Source organism: Leucopleurus acutus, assembly GCF_964270905.1.
Source record: "Leucopleurus acutus genome assembly, chromosome: 6".
Classification (NCBI taxonomy): domain Eukaryota; kingdom Metazoa; phylum Chordata; class Mammalia; order Artiodactyla; family Delphinidae; genus Leucopleurus; species Leucopleurus acutus.
In genome coordinates, this window is record NC_139149.1 from 107,518,745 (window position 1) to 107,531,000 (window position 12,256).

Genomic DNA, 12,256 nt, shown 5'->3' on the forward strand with positions numbered 1-12,256 from the left:
TTTACACATTTCTTCACCTTATACATTTCTTTTATAATAAAAAAAAACTGTTAAATCACAGATAGCTGATCTCCCTATATACTCCCAAATAAATTATGGAAGTTATTTTCCTTTAGGGAAAAATGCTGTTTCTCATCAAAGCGGGAAAACACTCCAAAGAAATCCAGATGCTAAGAACTCAAACAGTAACCTGAGGCCCTGCTGACACATACATCACAGTCCTGTCCAGGATGGCATATGAGTCATCTCAGTCCCTGGGATGTCCCATAGAACTTCAGATTTTATGATAATTTCATGTTTGTTTCAATATTGTTTAAAGTGCTTATCCAAATATAATCCATTTTTTAGTGCTTCATCTCTTACATTAATATGTCAGCAATGTTTATCACCCATCAGTTCTGCCCAAATATAGGAATATTGATCTCAATTTATGAGTATGTGAAATAGAAAACATAATCACATTTCTCACATGGTCCCAAGAATGGCTTTGACTCCAGTTTCTTAGATTTCTTCCCAGTGATCTTGAAGTAATGCAACCTGGCCCATGTTTTAGCCAGGTGCTTCGTGGACCCTGCCTTGAGACGTTGCATCCTAGCTTGTCACCCTCTGGATTTGCCTTCTGGAAGGAGACTGTAAACTATGGGAAGCAGAACTAGCATAAGGGCTTCTTGAAAGTGGAGATTCAGAATTTCCCAGTTGAACCTAATAAATCCCATGAAATAACTGTGAATTTAAAATTGGTCAAATTAGGGACTTCCCCGGTCATCCAGTGGGTAAGACTCTGTGTTTCTAATGCACGGGGCCCGGGTTCTATCCCTTGTCGGGGAACTAGATCCCACATGCATGCCGCAACTAAGAAGCCCACATGCCACAACTATGAGCCCACATGCCACAAAGAAGATCCCACGTGCCGCAACTAAGACCCGACATGGCTAAAATAAATAAATAAATGAAACTGGTCAAATTAGGGGCACAAAGGAACTCTTTGAACGCAGCCTTGCTCTACCAGGCTTTCCTCTTTTGAACCACAGACCGGAGAAAAAGATGTGTGTTAACTCCTTTCTCAACTCTCCTGTTATAAATGCGTAAAAGAGAAGTTAATGTTCAGTGGCTATTATAGAGCTTTAGGAAGTAATTCTCTTGAGCAACCCAGGTTAAGAAAGGCTACCTGGATGCTGGAAATGCTTTATATCTCGTCCTGGGTCATGCTTGAGTAGATATATAGACACATTTAAAAATTCATTTGGCTGTACACAGTATGCAAAATACACTTTTTAAAAAAGGCACCCAAATGGTCATTCGGTGTCAGTGGTTTAAAGAATTGCTCAATCAAACTTTAGTGGTGCTAAACAACAAGAGTGGAGAAGGTAATTTTTTAAACTGGGAACCAATTTAATCTGATTTGGAATTGACTTTTTTAAAGTGCTAATTTAGCGGTTGGCATTCTCATCATTTAAACTTTCATAAAAATATCTAAGAGCTACTGTTCAGAATCTTTTAAGACCTGTCTTACAACCTTTGTTATCTTTTTCTCTGTAGGAGACCGAGGTTTTCCAGGAACAAAAGGATCACCAGGCTGTCCTGGAGAAATGGGAAAGCCAGGGTTACCTGGAAAGCCAGGCCTCCCAGGAGTCAAGGTCTTTGAGAATTAAAATTCAGACTGATAATTGGGGGGGGGGGGAGGGGCAGTTACAGTCAGTCAGTCAGGATGCTTTGTGTGTAGAAATTGTCAATATATTTGTAGATGATGAAGATGCCGACTTTTTAAAAAGTTTCTCTGAACCATCACTCCCCTTTAGAAAGGAGAATAGAAGGTGTAAGAAGACCAATTTGCCTCTATTTCTTCCTTAATCTTCAGAAACATTCAGAGTACTTAAAATGGGAAAACTCTAGAAACAGACGTGGATATCTATGAGAAAAACTATCAAAAGGAGAGACATCTAGACTGTTTACAGGAAATTCCACAGTCTTCTTAAAAAGTGGAGGCTATGAAGAATTACTAAGCACAGTTTTATTTAAAAAGTCAGCAACTACAATTGAAAAAGGAAAGTGGATGGAATGGTGGTGACTGTACAAAAGGGACATAGACCCTCCATCACGGAGATGTTATTTTCACGTCACGTAAATAGCCCTAAAGACCGGTCAATAGTCGATAAGGATTTGCAAGCATGATACAGTAAAACTAACGTAATTTCTGTGCTATAGGGAGAACCAGGGCTAGCCATGCCTGGAGAGCCAGGAGCACCAGGTTTGCCAGGAGAAAGAGGCAACTCTGGGGAAAAGGGAGAAAGTGGACTCCCTGGACTTCCAGGTCTCCCTGGAATTCCAGGAACTGGAGGGCTCGATGGACCACGAGGTAAAATAGCAAGTGTGATTGCTTTTCTCCACTGTGAGCTCAGCTAAAATGCTGCAGATTGAATGTGTAGGTGCTCTAGGGGTGAAGAACTCTTCTCAAACTTCCAGCTCAATAAATTGAACGTGCGAGCCTTAATTAACTTCCCATTCAAATTTCCATTCCATTGCTGCCCTACCTTTGTTCCCTCTTTCTTCCTTTCTTCCTTCTTTCCTTTTTAATGAGTGTCCTCTCTATAAGACATATCAATGGTATTAACTCTAAGTTCGATTCAGGAGGGAAAGTTATAAGAGAATGACTGGGATAGCAATACTAGGACCTTGAGTTTTGCCACCCAATTGTATGCTTGGACTCTATTTTGCAGGGGATCCAGGGCAGCCTGGACCACCTGGAGAAAGAGGCCCCCCAGGAAGGTGCAAAGAAAGTCTCAGTGGAGCTCAAGGACTTCCAGGCTTAAATGGATTGAAAGGGCAACAAGGTAGGGGGAGGCCCTTGAAACCAGTCACCAGGCGGGCAGATGACATGGGACTCCTGCTTTGAGTTTTGCTGCTTAACATGAGAACTATCCGGTAACAAGTCCTGACCACCGTTCAATGGGAAAAGTGATTTCAGAAACAAAAACCTGTTGTCACGAACTTGTTGCAGTGAATACCAACTATAGAGTAAGAGACCTGAAGTTACTACAGTAAGATTGGTTTGTGTCTTGTATGCAAGAAAATATGAACAATGAAGATATATACAGATGTATACTTACATATATATATATATATATACATATAAACTCTCAAATAACTTTTGTCTTTAATACTTTCATAGGTATATTAAAGTGGTAAATGTATCCTTATTATTGAAACAGAGTGAATGTATGCAAAGGTATATGTTCACAAGTTACAAACGAAAATACATAGTTGGTTGCTTTACAAGCAACATAAAAGAAAGGGTATGAAAGTAAATCTAAATTATGAAAGCTAGGCGGTCATGGGAAGCTTACTATCTTTTTCGCTCCTCTCAGCCAGATCTGTGAACTGTTTCTGGGTAAAAAATCCTTTAGAACTCGCCTATTATACTTCTTATATGTTCCCAAACAAAATTTTGGCCAAGAAGTTAATTGTTGTAGTGGTGCTGCTATTGTTTCTAGAAGCATCTGGTGGCTTGCCGCCACGTGAGTGGCTCTGTATGAATTCTGCCTGTTAAAGACTGCGCCACGGTCAGAAAGTGCATTCCCAAGATGTGCCTGCAGGACTAGAAAATAAATCTAAATTCTGCACTATCATTACTTCATGAATCATTGAAACACAGAGTGTTAAATCCAGAAGGGATCTTAGAATTTTACAAAAGGGGACCTAAATCTATCAATTAGAAAAGTCTGTGGTTTGCCCACAATCACAGAGCTAAATATTTACAGCCATAAAATATATCTGGAGTTGGTGTGGAAAGCAATCGTGCGTTCATTCATTCATTCATTCATATATAGGCAGAAGAGGCGAAACGGGGCCAAAGGGAGACCCAGGTATTCCAGGCTTGGATAGGTCAGGATTTCCTGGAGAACCTGGACCACCAGGAATGCCGGGTCATCGAGGGGAGATGGGACCACCTGGTACAAAAGGATATCCAGGAAATCCAGGATTTTTAGGGCCACCAGGTACCCTTTATGTGCTTTTGTTTTTCTTCTTCTCTGTTCTTCCACATATTCCTTTTAAGGTAGCTGTGTAAACTAGAGACCCGCATAGGCTTTTGGCTCTAAGCTTCTCTTTCATTTAGTATAAGTTTTTCTTCTGAGTTATTTGCAAGGAGCCAGAGGGCTGGGAACTGGTGGTAGTGGGATGGTCAAATTTCACAATTACCCACAATATGACTATTTTTGCTGTGTAATCTTGTTAATATATTACTAGTGAAATGTATTTGCTAGTATTTTGTTGAAATTTTTTGCATCCATATTTATAAGGGATACTAACTGGTCTGTTTTCTTGTGATGTCTTTGTCTGGTTTTGGTATCAGGGTAATGCTATCTTATTGAACAAGAGGAGAAGTGTTTCCTCCTCTTGTATTTTCTAGAAGAGTTTGTGAAGAATTGATATTCTTTAAATATTTGATAGAGTTCACCAGTGAAGTCACCTGGGGCTTGGGTTTTCTTTGAGAGAAGTTTTAAAATTACTAATTCAATCTCTTTGCTTCTTATAGATCTATTCAGATTTTCTGTTTCTTCTTGAGTCAATTTTGGTAATCTGTGCCTCTTCTAAGAATTGGATTTTCTGGCCTGTCATTGTTCATAGTATTCCCTTATAATTCTTTTATTTCATCACTTATTATGGTTTATATGTTTGGGGGAGAATATTTCAATAGTCTTCTCATGGCATAAGGACCTCACTGGTCTCTCCTCCAGAGAAGAGTCCAGAATAAGGACTTAATCTGCTAATTAACCTTTCATTTATATTATTGAGCTACTATCATATGCCATCACTGTTCCAGACCCTAGAGACACATTGGTGGATAAGACTCCACCTCGAACAATGGGGAACACGATAACAAACACATTTAAGAACTAAGTTCATCTAGCGACAAATGCTATGAAGAAAGTAAAATAAGGGAATATAACAAAGTTATTGATCAAGGGTTGGGACGAGGGAATGCTCCAAACCTTCAGCATATTTTCTCCTCATCCACAAGTGTGATTTGCTACCAACTTCCACATCCACGATGTAAAAAAAGACCATTTACTGACCCATCCCTAGACAAGTGGGATTATTTTCCTGTTTACAGAAACCATTTTTGCAACACTCTTTCTCTCTTTCTAAGTATAATTCATTTTATTTTATGGAGTATTTCACTTTTCTCATTCCTTACAGCATGTGCTGCCTTGTGTTAATTTGTTTCCATAGGTGAAAAAGGAATGATTGGGATGATGGGGGTTCCCGGAAACATTGGCCCTCCGGGGCCTCCTGGGAAGCCAGGCACCCTGGGACAGAGGGGTAAGTGATAGAATATCTTTCCAGCTATCAGGAGGCATGAACAATGTTCATTTAATTAGCAGAAAAATAAATTATATTTTATTCTTTGAGGACAAGTAGTTCTGAGAAAACCTTATATTTGATTCTGCAGTTTTCTGTATTCCTTTGTCCCTTTTGAATAGTCATATTTTCTCCCTACAGGCTTAGACAACTACCCTCATGTGGCTGCCTGTTTGGGGGCAACTATTTATCAAGTTCTCAGCCCTGTTAACCTTTTTTGGTTTATCTGTCTTGTTTTGTTTTATGGTAAGCACTGTTAACTTTTGAATCCTCATGAACTTTTAAAGAATTAAGGAACTGATGTTGTTACGTCTGTCTCTTAGGGAGCTTTGGAATTCCAGGAGTAAAAGGCGAGAGAGGAGCCCCAGGTGCCAAAGGGGAACAAGGAGATAAAGGAATTCCAGGGCCTCCTGGAATATTACGCTTAGTCGGGGACAAAGGGGAACCAGGACTCAAAGGTACAAACGTTCTTACATTTAGAACCAGAACATCAGAGCTGATTCTGGGACTAAGAAATTATCCAGGAAAATCCCTTTAGTTGACGTAAGAGAACAGTGAGGACCAGGGTTTAATTTCCCGTCCAGGCTCACAAAGCCAGTTGGTGACTGAGTTGGGCTAGAACTGGGTTTTGTGTGCCTTGAACAGTAATATGTTGCCTCCTTAAATCGTAACTTTTTATTTCCAAGTTAATTCTGCATTTTGGTCCGCTGTCTTTAAATTTTCACTAGCCAATCTTTAAATTCTAAGCCTCAAAGCCCCCTTTTGCCAAGTATGGTGAAAATTAAACCTTTAGAAAATTCCATATAAAAAACTTCCCTGGCTGGAGTAGAAAACTCCACCCCAAATTCAACTCTATTCTATCAGCTGCTAGGGTGAATTTTTCTGATTGCATCTAAAAACTGCTTCTTATACTCAGAATCCTTTGGAGAATAATTACTAAAGAGAAAATATGTTTTGATTACAATCAGTGCCTTAAAAATGCTGTTATTTGGGCTTCCCTGGTGGCGCACTGGTTGAGAGGCCGCCTGCTGATGCAGGGGACACGAGTTTGTGCCCCGGTCCGGGAAGATCCCACGTGCCGTGGAGCGGCTGGGCCCGTAAGCCATGGCCGCTGAGACTGCGCGTGCGGAGCCTGTGCTCCGCAACGGGAGAGGCCACAACAGTGAGAGGCCCGCATACCGCAAAAAACAAACAAGCAAACAACAAAAAAAACCAATGCTGTTATTTGTTAACTATAGCTGTTAAGCTCAAATTCAAACCCATTCAAATTATTTCAAGTTATTTAAGTACTTTGTATGACAGGCTTTTTTATATGATCAATACAGCCAATATCAAATCAAAATTTAAGGTTGCCTTGTGGTCTTCCTGATCCAGTCTAACCCCAAGTAACTTTAATAAAACAAAGGATTTCTGGGTAAAATTAAATGTTTGCAGATCAAACTTCTATAGCAGGGAAGAATAAAAGAAAAATGTGTTTGTAGTTGCAAAACCATATCAAGTTTTGAATAATTTGTAATCAACTTTGAGAAGTTAGATTGTAAGATTTGCTTTAAAAATTCTGGATAGAGTTCTGTAGACCAGGCTAGCAAGACTGAATAGCTGTCTTTCCCAGAATTAGGAGGGACTTCACAGAGGTGACATTGGAGCAGGGTTCTGGAGAGTGATTGAATCCAGCTAATTTGCTAACTTAAAAAAGGATAATCAGGGACTTCCCTGGTGGTCCAGTGGTTAAGAATCCAATCTGCCTTCCAACACAGGGGATGCGGGTTTGATCCCTGGTCGGGGAACTAAGATCCCATATGCCGAGTGGCAACTAAGCCCGCGTGCCACAACTAGGGAGAAGCCCATGAGCCGCAATGAAGATCCCGCATGCCGCAGCTAAAACCCAATGCAGCCAAATAAATAAATAAGTAAATATTTTTTAAAAAATAAATAAAAATAAAATAGCCATTCTGGCCTTTTGCTATTCCTCAAATGGGCCAAACTTTAAAAATAAATAAATAAAAGGATAATCATTGGGAAAAGAATCAGATTTTTTTCTATAAAGGAAAATTAGCAAGTAAAGGCCTTTTGGGTAGTCCCCCTTTAATCTGCTGTCCAAGGGATGGTTTAGTTCTGGGTGCAAACAGAAGACTGCATTACATTTTTAACAATAGAATAGAAAGTAGTATGAATTTTATAAAATTCTGCTAGAACTGGTCTAAGTCAAGATGTAAAAAAAAAAAAAAAAATACTGGCACAAGTGTCCAGTCTTCATAAACTGTCAGACACCACTTCACTGGATTATTCTAGATGATTTAGGTAGTGTTGCAAACATTTTGAAAAAAAATATGAATAGCATATCTGTGCCTACATAAACTAAAATTTGACTCTAACATCATGAATGCACAATGGGTACTAATTTACAATTAAAGAATTGTTTCTGTAAAATATATAGGGACACATGCTATTTTTATGCTTCTAGCAAAGTACAAGGTGCATGGAAGCTGTCCTACATGTTTCCTTTTGGCTTTTCAAACCCACAACCAAGGAGCAGAGATAGAACCACAACAACAACAAAAGATCATACTATCTAGGCCTCTCTAATTTCTATATGATTCATTTTTCGTCTGAGTTTCTGACTTAAAGACATCCACTGCAAATGTGGAAGAGCTATTGAAGGTATGAAAAGCAAAGTCGTCCTCTCCTCAAGGAGTCTGCATGGAAGATTTAGACATATGTACAAAAAGGTAAAGAATAATACAAAAGAACTGTTATGCTATTTTAGCAAAGACCTGTGAAGCCCTTCCCACATGCAGGTACTGTTCCAAGCTTTACAAATATTGACTCATTTAATTCTCACAACAACCCTAGGAGTAGGTTATTGCTGTCATCCCATTTTATAGATGGGAAATGGAAAGGTCACATTACTCAGTGTCACTCTGATAGGAAGTGCAGAGATGGACCTCACACTGATGTTGTTGGTTCCAAAGTCCATACTCAGCCTTCTCACTGTGCTGCCAGCTGGGTACCACTGGCAGTGAGCCTTGTGGGACATGAGCAAAGCAAAAAACACCTCAACCAGGGTAGTCAAAGAAGCCTCCATGAGCCCAGGGAACTATATTCAGTATCCTGTAATAAACTATAATGGAAAATAATATGAAAAAGAACTTATACATGTATAACTGAATCACTTTGCTGTACAGCAGAAATAACACAACATTGTAAGTCAACTATACTTCAATAAAATAAATTTAAAAAAAGAGAAGCCTCCATGAAGAGGGATTTAAATTATGAGTAGGTTTCAGATGAGCAAGGGATACTCTTGGCTTAAAATCTTTCCAAGTCTCCCCTTGCTTTAAGAATTCAGGTTTCTGGACTTCCCTGGTGGCGCAGTGGTTGAGGGTCCACCTGCCGATGCAGGGGACACGGGTTCGTGCCCTGGTCCGGGAAGATCCCATGTGCCGCGGGGCGGCTGGGCCCGTGAGCCATGGCCGCTGAGCCTGCACATCCGGAGCCTCTGCTCCGCAACGGGAGAAGCCACAACAGTGAGAGGCCCGCGTACCGCAAAAAAAAAAAGAATTCAGGTTTCTTTGACTGGCATCCAGGTTTCTTTATCACTTGCCCTTTGCCTAATTCTCCAGCCACATGACCTTTATTTACTTAGCAATTATTTTTTAGTACCTATGACTAGACATTTTTACTATGTCCTGAAGACACAGAGGTGAACAAAGCAGAGGTAGTATTCTGGTCGTGAGGAAACTTACAGCTTAGTAAGGGAAAGAAACAATAATGTCTCTGTAAACAATTTATATCCAGGGCCAGGTAGTAAATACCTTAGGCTTTGTGGACCACATATGACACCTATTGCATATTCTTCTTTTGTGTGTGTTTGTCTGTTTACAGCCCATTAAAAATAGGAAAAGCATCCTTAGCTCTCCAGCCATGCAACATCAAGCCAAGTTTGGCCCACAGGCAGTTGTTTGCCACCCCTTAAAAACCAACGCAAATGAATAAGTGATCTATATTTTTAGGTTATGATAAAGGATATAAATGGAAAAAAACCAAAAGTTACAAAAGAAAACATTCTAACTCCCTGCTACTCACCACTCCTTTGCACATGTTATTTTCTTGCCTAAGAATTCTGTCCCACTCCATGCTTTCTCCATCCAGCTAGCTCCCACTTGCTCTTCACCACTGAGCTCATAAATATCCCCTCTTTGGGCTTCCCTGGTGGCGCAGTGGTTGAGAGTCCGCCTGCCGATGCAGGGGACGCGGGTTCGTGCCCCGGTCCGGGAAGATCCCACATGCCGCGGAGCTGCTGGGCCCGTGAGCCATGGCCGCTGAGCCTGCGCGTCCGGAGCCTGTGCTCCGCAACGGGAGAGGCCACAGCAGTGAGAGGCCCCCATACCGCAAAAAAAAAAAATCCCCTCTTTTTAAGGAACCTCCATACTGTTCTCCACAGTGGCTGTACCAATTTCCATTCCCAGCAACAGTGCAAGAGGGTTCCCTTTTCCCTATACCCTCTCCAGCATTTACTGTTTGTAGATTTTTTGATGATGGCCATTCTGACCGGTGTGAGGTGATACCTCATTGCAGTTTTGATTTGCATTTCTCTAATAGTTAGTGATGTAGGAATAGAAACGGAGCGGTAGAGAATGGACATGTGGACACAGTCAGGGAAGGGGAGGGTGGGATGAATTGGGAGATTAGGTTTGACATAAATACACTACCATGTGTAAAACAGATAGCTAGTGGGGACCTGCTGTATAGCACAGGGAGCTCAGCTCAGTGCTCTGTGATGACCTAGATGGGTGGGATGGGGGGCGAGGTCCAGGCGGGAGGGGATATATGTATACCTATAGCTGATTCACTTCACTGTACAGCAGAAACTAACACAATATTGTAAAGCAATCACACTACAATTAAAAAAAAAAAATCCCCTCTTCTCAAAATTCTTCCCTGTAGCCTATTGTGCCCAACTCTGTTACAGAAACTATCTCACTGGTGGTAATTTTTTACTTGGCTGTCTCCCCAGTTAAACACTAAAAACTTGGGAAAAGAGAACTTGATTTTTCTATGTCTCCAGCACTTAGAACAAGAGCTGTCTGTTAATTACGTACTCAACGCGTATGTGAATGAATGAATATGTAAGCAGGGAAACAGCCAAGGGAAGTGAATCTGCTTGAGAAAAGGCACAAGTTGCAGCCATGGATAGATTGTAGAATCTTTCAAGTGCCAGTGAAAGGAGTCTGTCATTTACTCTGTAGGCAAAAGAGATTCAATGAATATTTTTGAGCAGGAGAATGTGATCAAAGCCATGTTTTAGGGAAGGTAGGATGGTGTTGTGGGAAACTTATGAGACTTCTAGCCTGCAGAACTGGATTCAAGTCCCAGCATTACCACTAACTGATGGTGTGACTCTATATTATTTCATTGACTTCTTAAAGAGTGTCAATTTTCTCATCTCTACACCCTATCTGGAAAGGCTCAAGAATACACTGAGGTTGCCTGAAGATTAAATAAGATAAAAGAAAATAATGTCTCCCATAAACCAGTTACTTAATAAATGATAGTTGTAATAAATGGATTAAGAATGAAATAGTCCAGACAAGAATAGTAGTAGATAATCCTCTGTCATTATTTTAAAAAAAAAAAGAAGCTGTATTTAGGCCACTAGTTCTTAAAATGTTGGTTCAAAGTGTAAATGTTATGAAAATTGCTAGAGTTCTTTGAGAACTAACTCATGCCAGGCTCTGTGCTAATGCTTTTCATGTATTACCTCTTTTAATCTTCCTTTTAAATAAAATATAAGCCCAAATCTGCCCATACTCTTAACAAATATGCTATGTTGTATTTCAATAATAGCTCAAAAATTTTAATCAGGACATGGATAGCCTGATAAAATTCTAACCTGTATTTTTAATGCATAGTTTTTAACTTTAGGACTTGCAGGGAAGCCTGGTGAGAAAGGAAACAGAGGCATTCCAGGATTACCAGGTTTCAAAGGACTCCAAGGGCCACCTGGACCACCAGGATCACCAGGTATAGCTGATTCTCTAATAGAAATATCAGGTGTTAAGTTTTCCTAGATCTAAATGTAACAAAAATGTGTTTCTAGAATATGAATTCTGCCCCAACAGAAATTTGCTTCTTATAATTTAACCAAATTATATTTCTTATAATTTAACCAAATTGTAGTCAGCCTGTATTAACTAAAAAATGTTAACCTACGTGAAGTTCTGCTTTGCACTCAAAATTTTATTTTGAAATAGCTGATATGTATTCTAAACTATAATTTATTACAACCTCATATATCCTAGAAGAAAGTAAGATAATGCTTTAGAGGTTTTCAAATTTGCCTCTTTCTATTTTAAACAAGTTATTGAGTTTGCAAAGTCATTTTTTAAACAAATAATGTAGCCCCCTATTCCCCGTGACCACATCTGTGATGAAATTTATTGCATTGTAATAAAATTTCCATATTACATTTGAAAATCTGTTACTATATTGTCACAGGAGCCCCCTCTTTCCTGCTGGCTTTGGTCCTAGGATGATTCTGATGTTTGAAATCCAGGCCTGCTGACAAAAATCTAACTTTCTCTAATTTTACATTTTCTGAGTCACCAGTCCCTTCCTTATTTGAAGGCATAAATGCAGCTAAACAAGTACCTAAACCAGATGGTCTGGCTGCGCTGGATTCATTCATTTGTGCAAGCAACAAGTGTTTATTGAGCATCTACTATGTCCAGGAACTACACAGAGTGTATGACTATTTATTTGTTCTCAAGACTCCAGAGGAGATCCAGGCAGCATTGGGAATCCTGGTGAGCCAGGACCACGTGGTGTGCCAGGAAGCATGGGAAACATGGGGGTGCCAGGTAATGCATAATGTCCTGCTACGAGCCTACAGCCT

General features: G+C 40.0%; 1 protein-coding gene across 1 annotated transcript in view; it reads left to right on the plus strand.

Annotated features, from left to right (window-relative positions):
- The window catches only part of COL4A3 (collagen type IV alpha 3 chain), a 134,794-nt gene that overhangs the window by 99,762 nt on the left and 22,776 nt on the right, over positions 1-12,256 (plus strand). The window contains exons 29-36 of the mRNA XM_082841184.1: positions 1,540-1,637; positions 2,206-2,356; positions 2,718-2,831; positions 3,828-3,995; positions 5,233-5,322; positions 5,685-5,819; positions 11,287-11,385; positions 12,132-12,221. Coding sequence (XP_082697310.1) covers positions 1,540-1,637; positions 2,206-2,356; positions 2,718-2,831; positions 3,828-3,995; positions 5,233-5,322; positions 5,685-5,819; positions 11,287-11,385; positions 12,132-12,221 — 945 coding nt within the window. The remainder of the gene's footprint in view (positions 1-1,539; positions 1,638-2,205; positions 2,357-2,717; positions 2,832-3,827; positions 3,996-5,232; positions 5,323-5,684; positions 5,820-11,286; positions 11,386-12,131; positions 12,222-12,256) is intronic.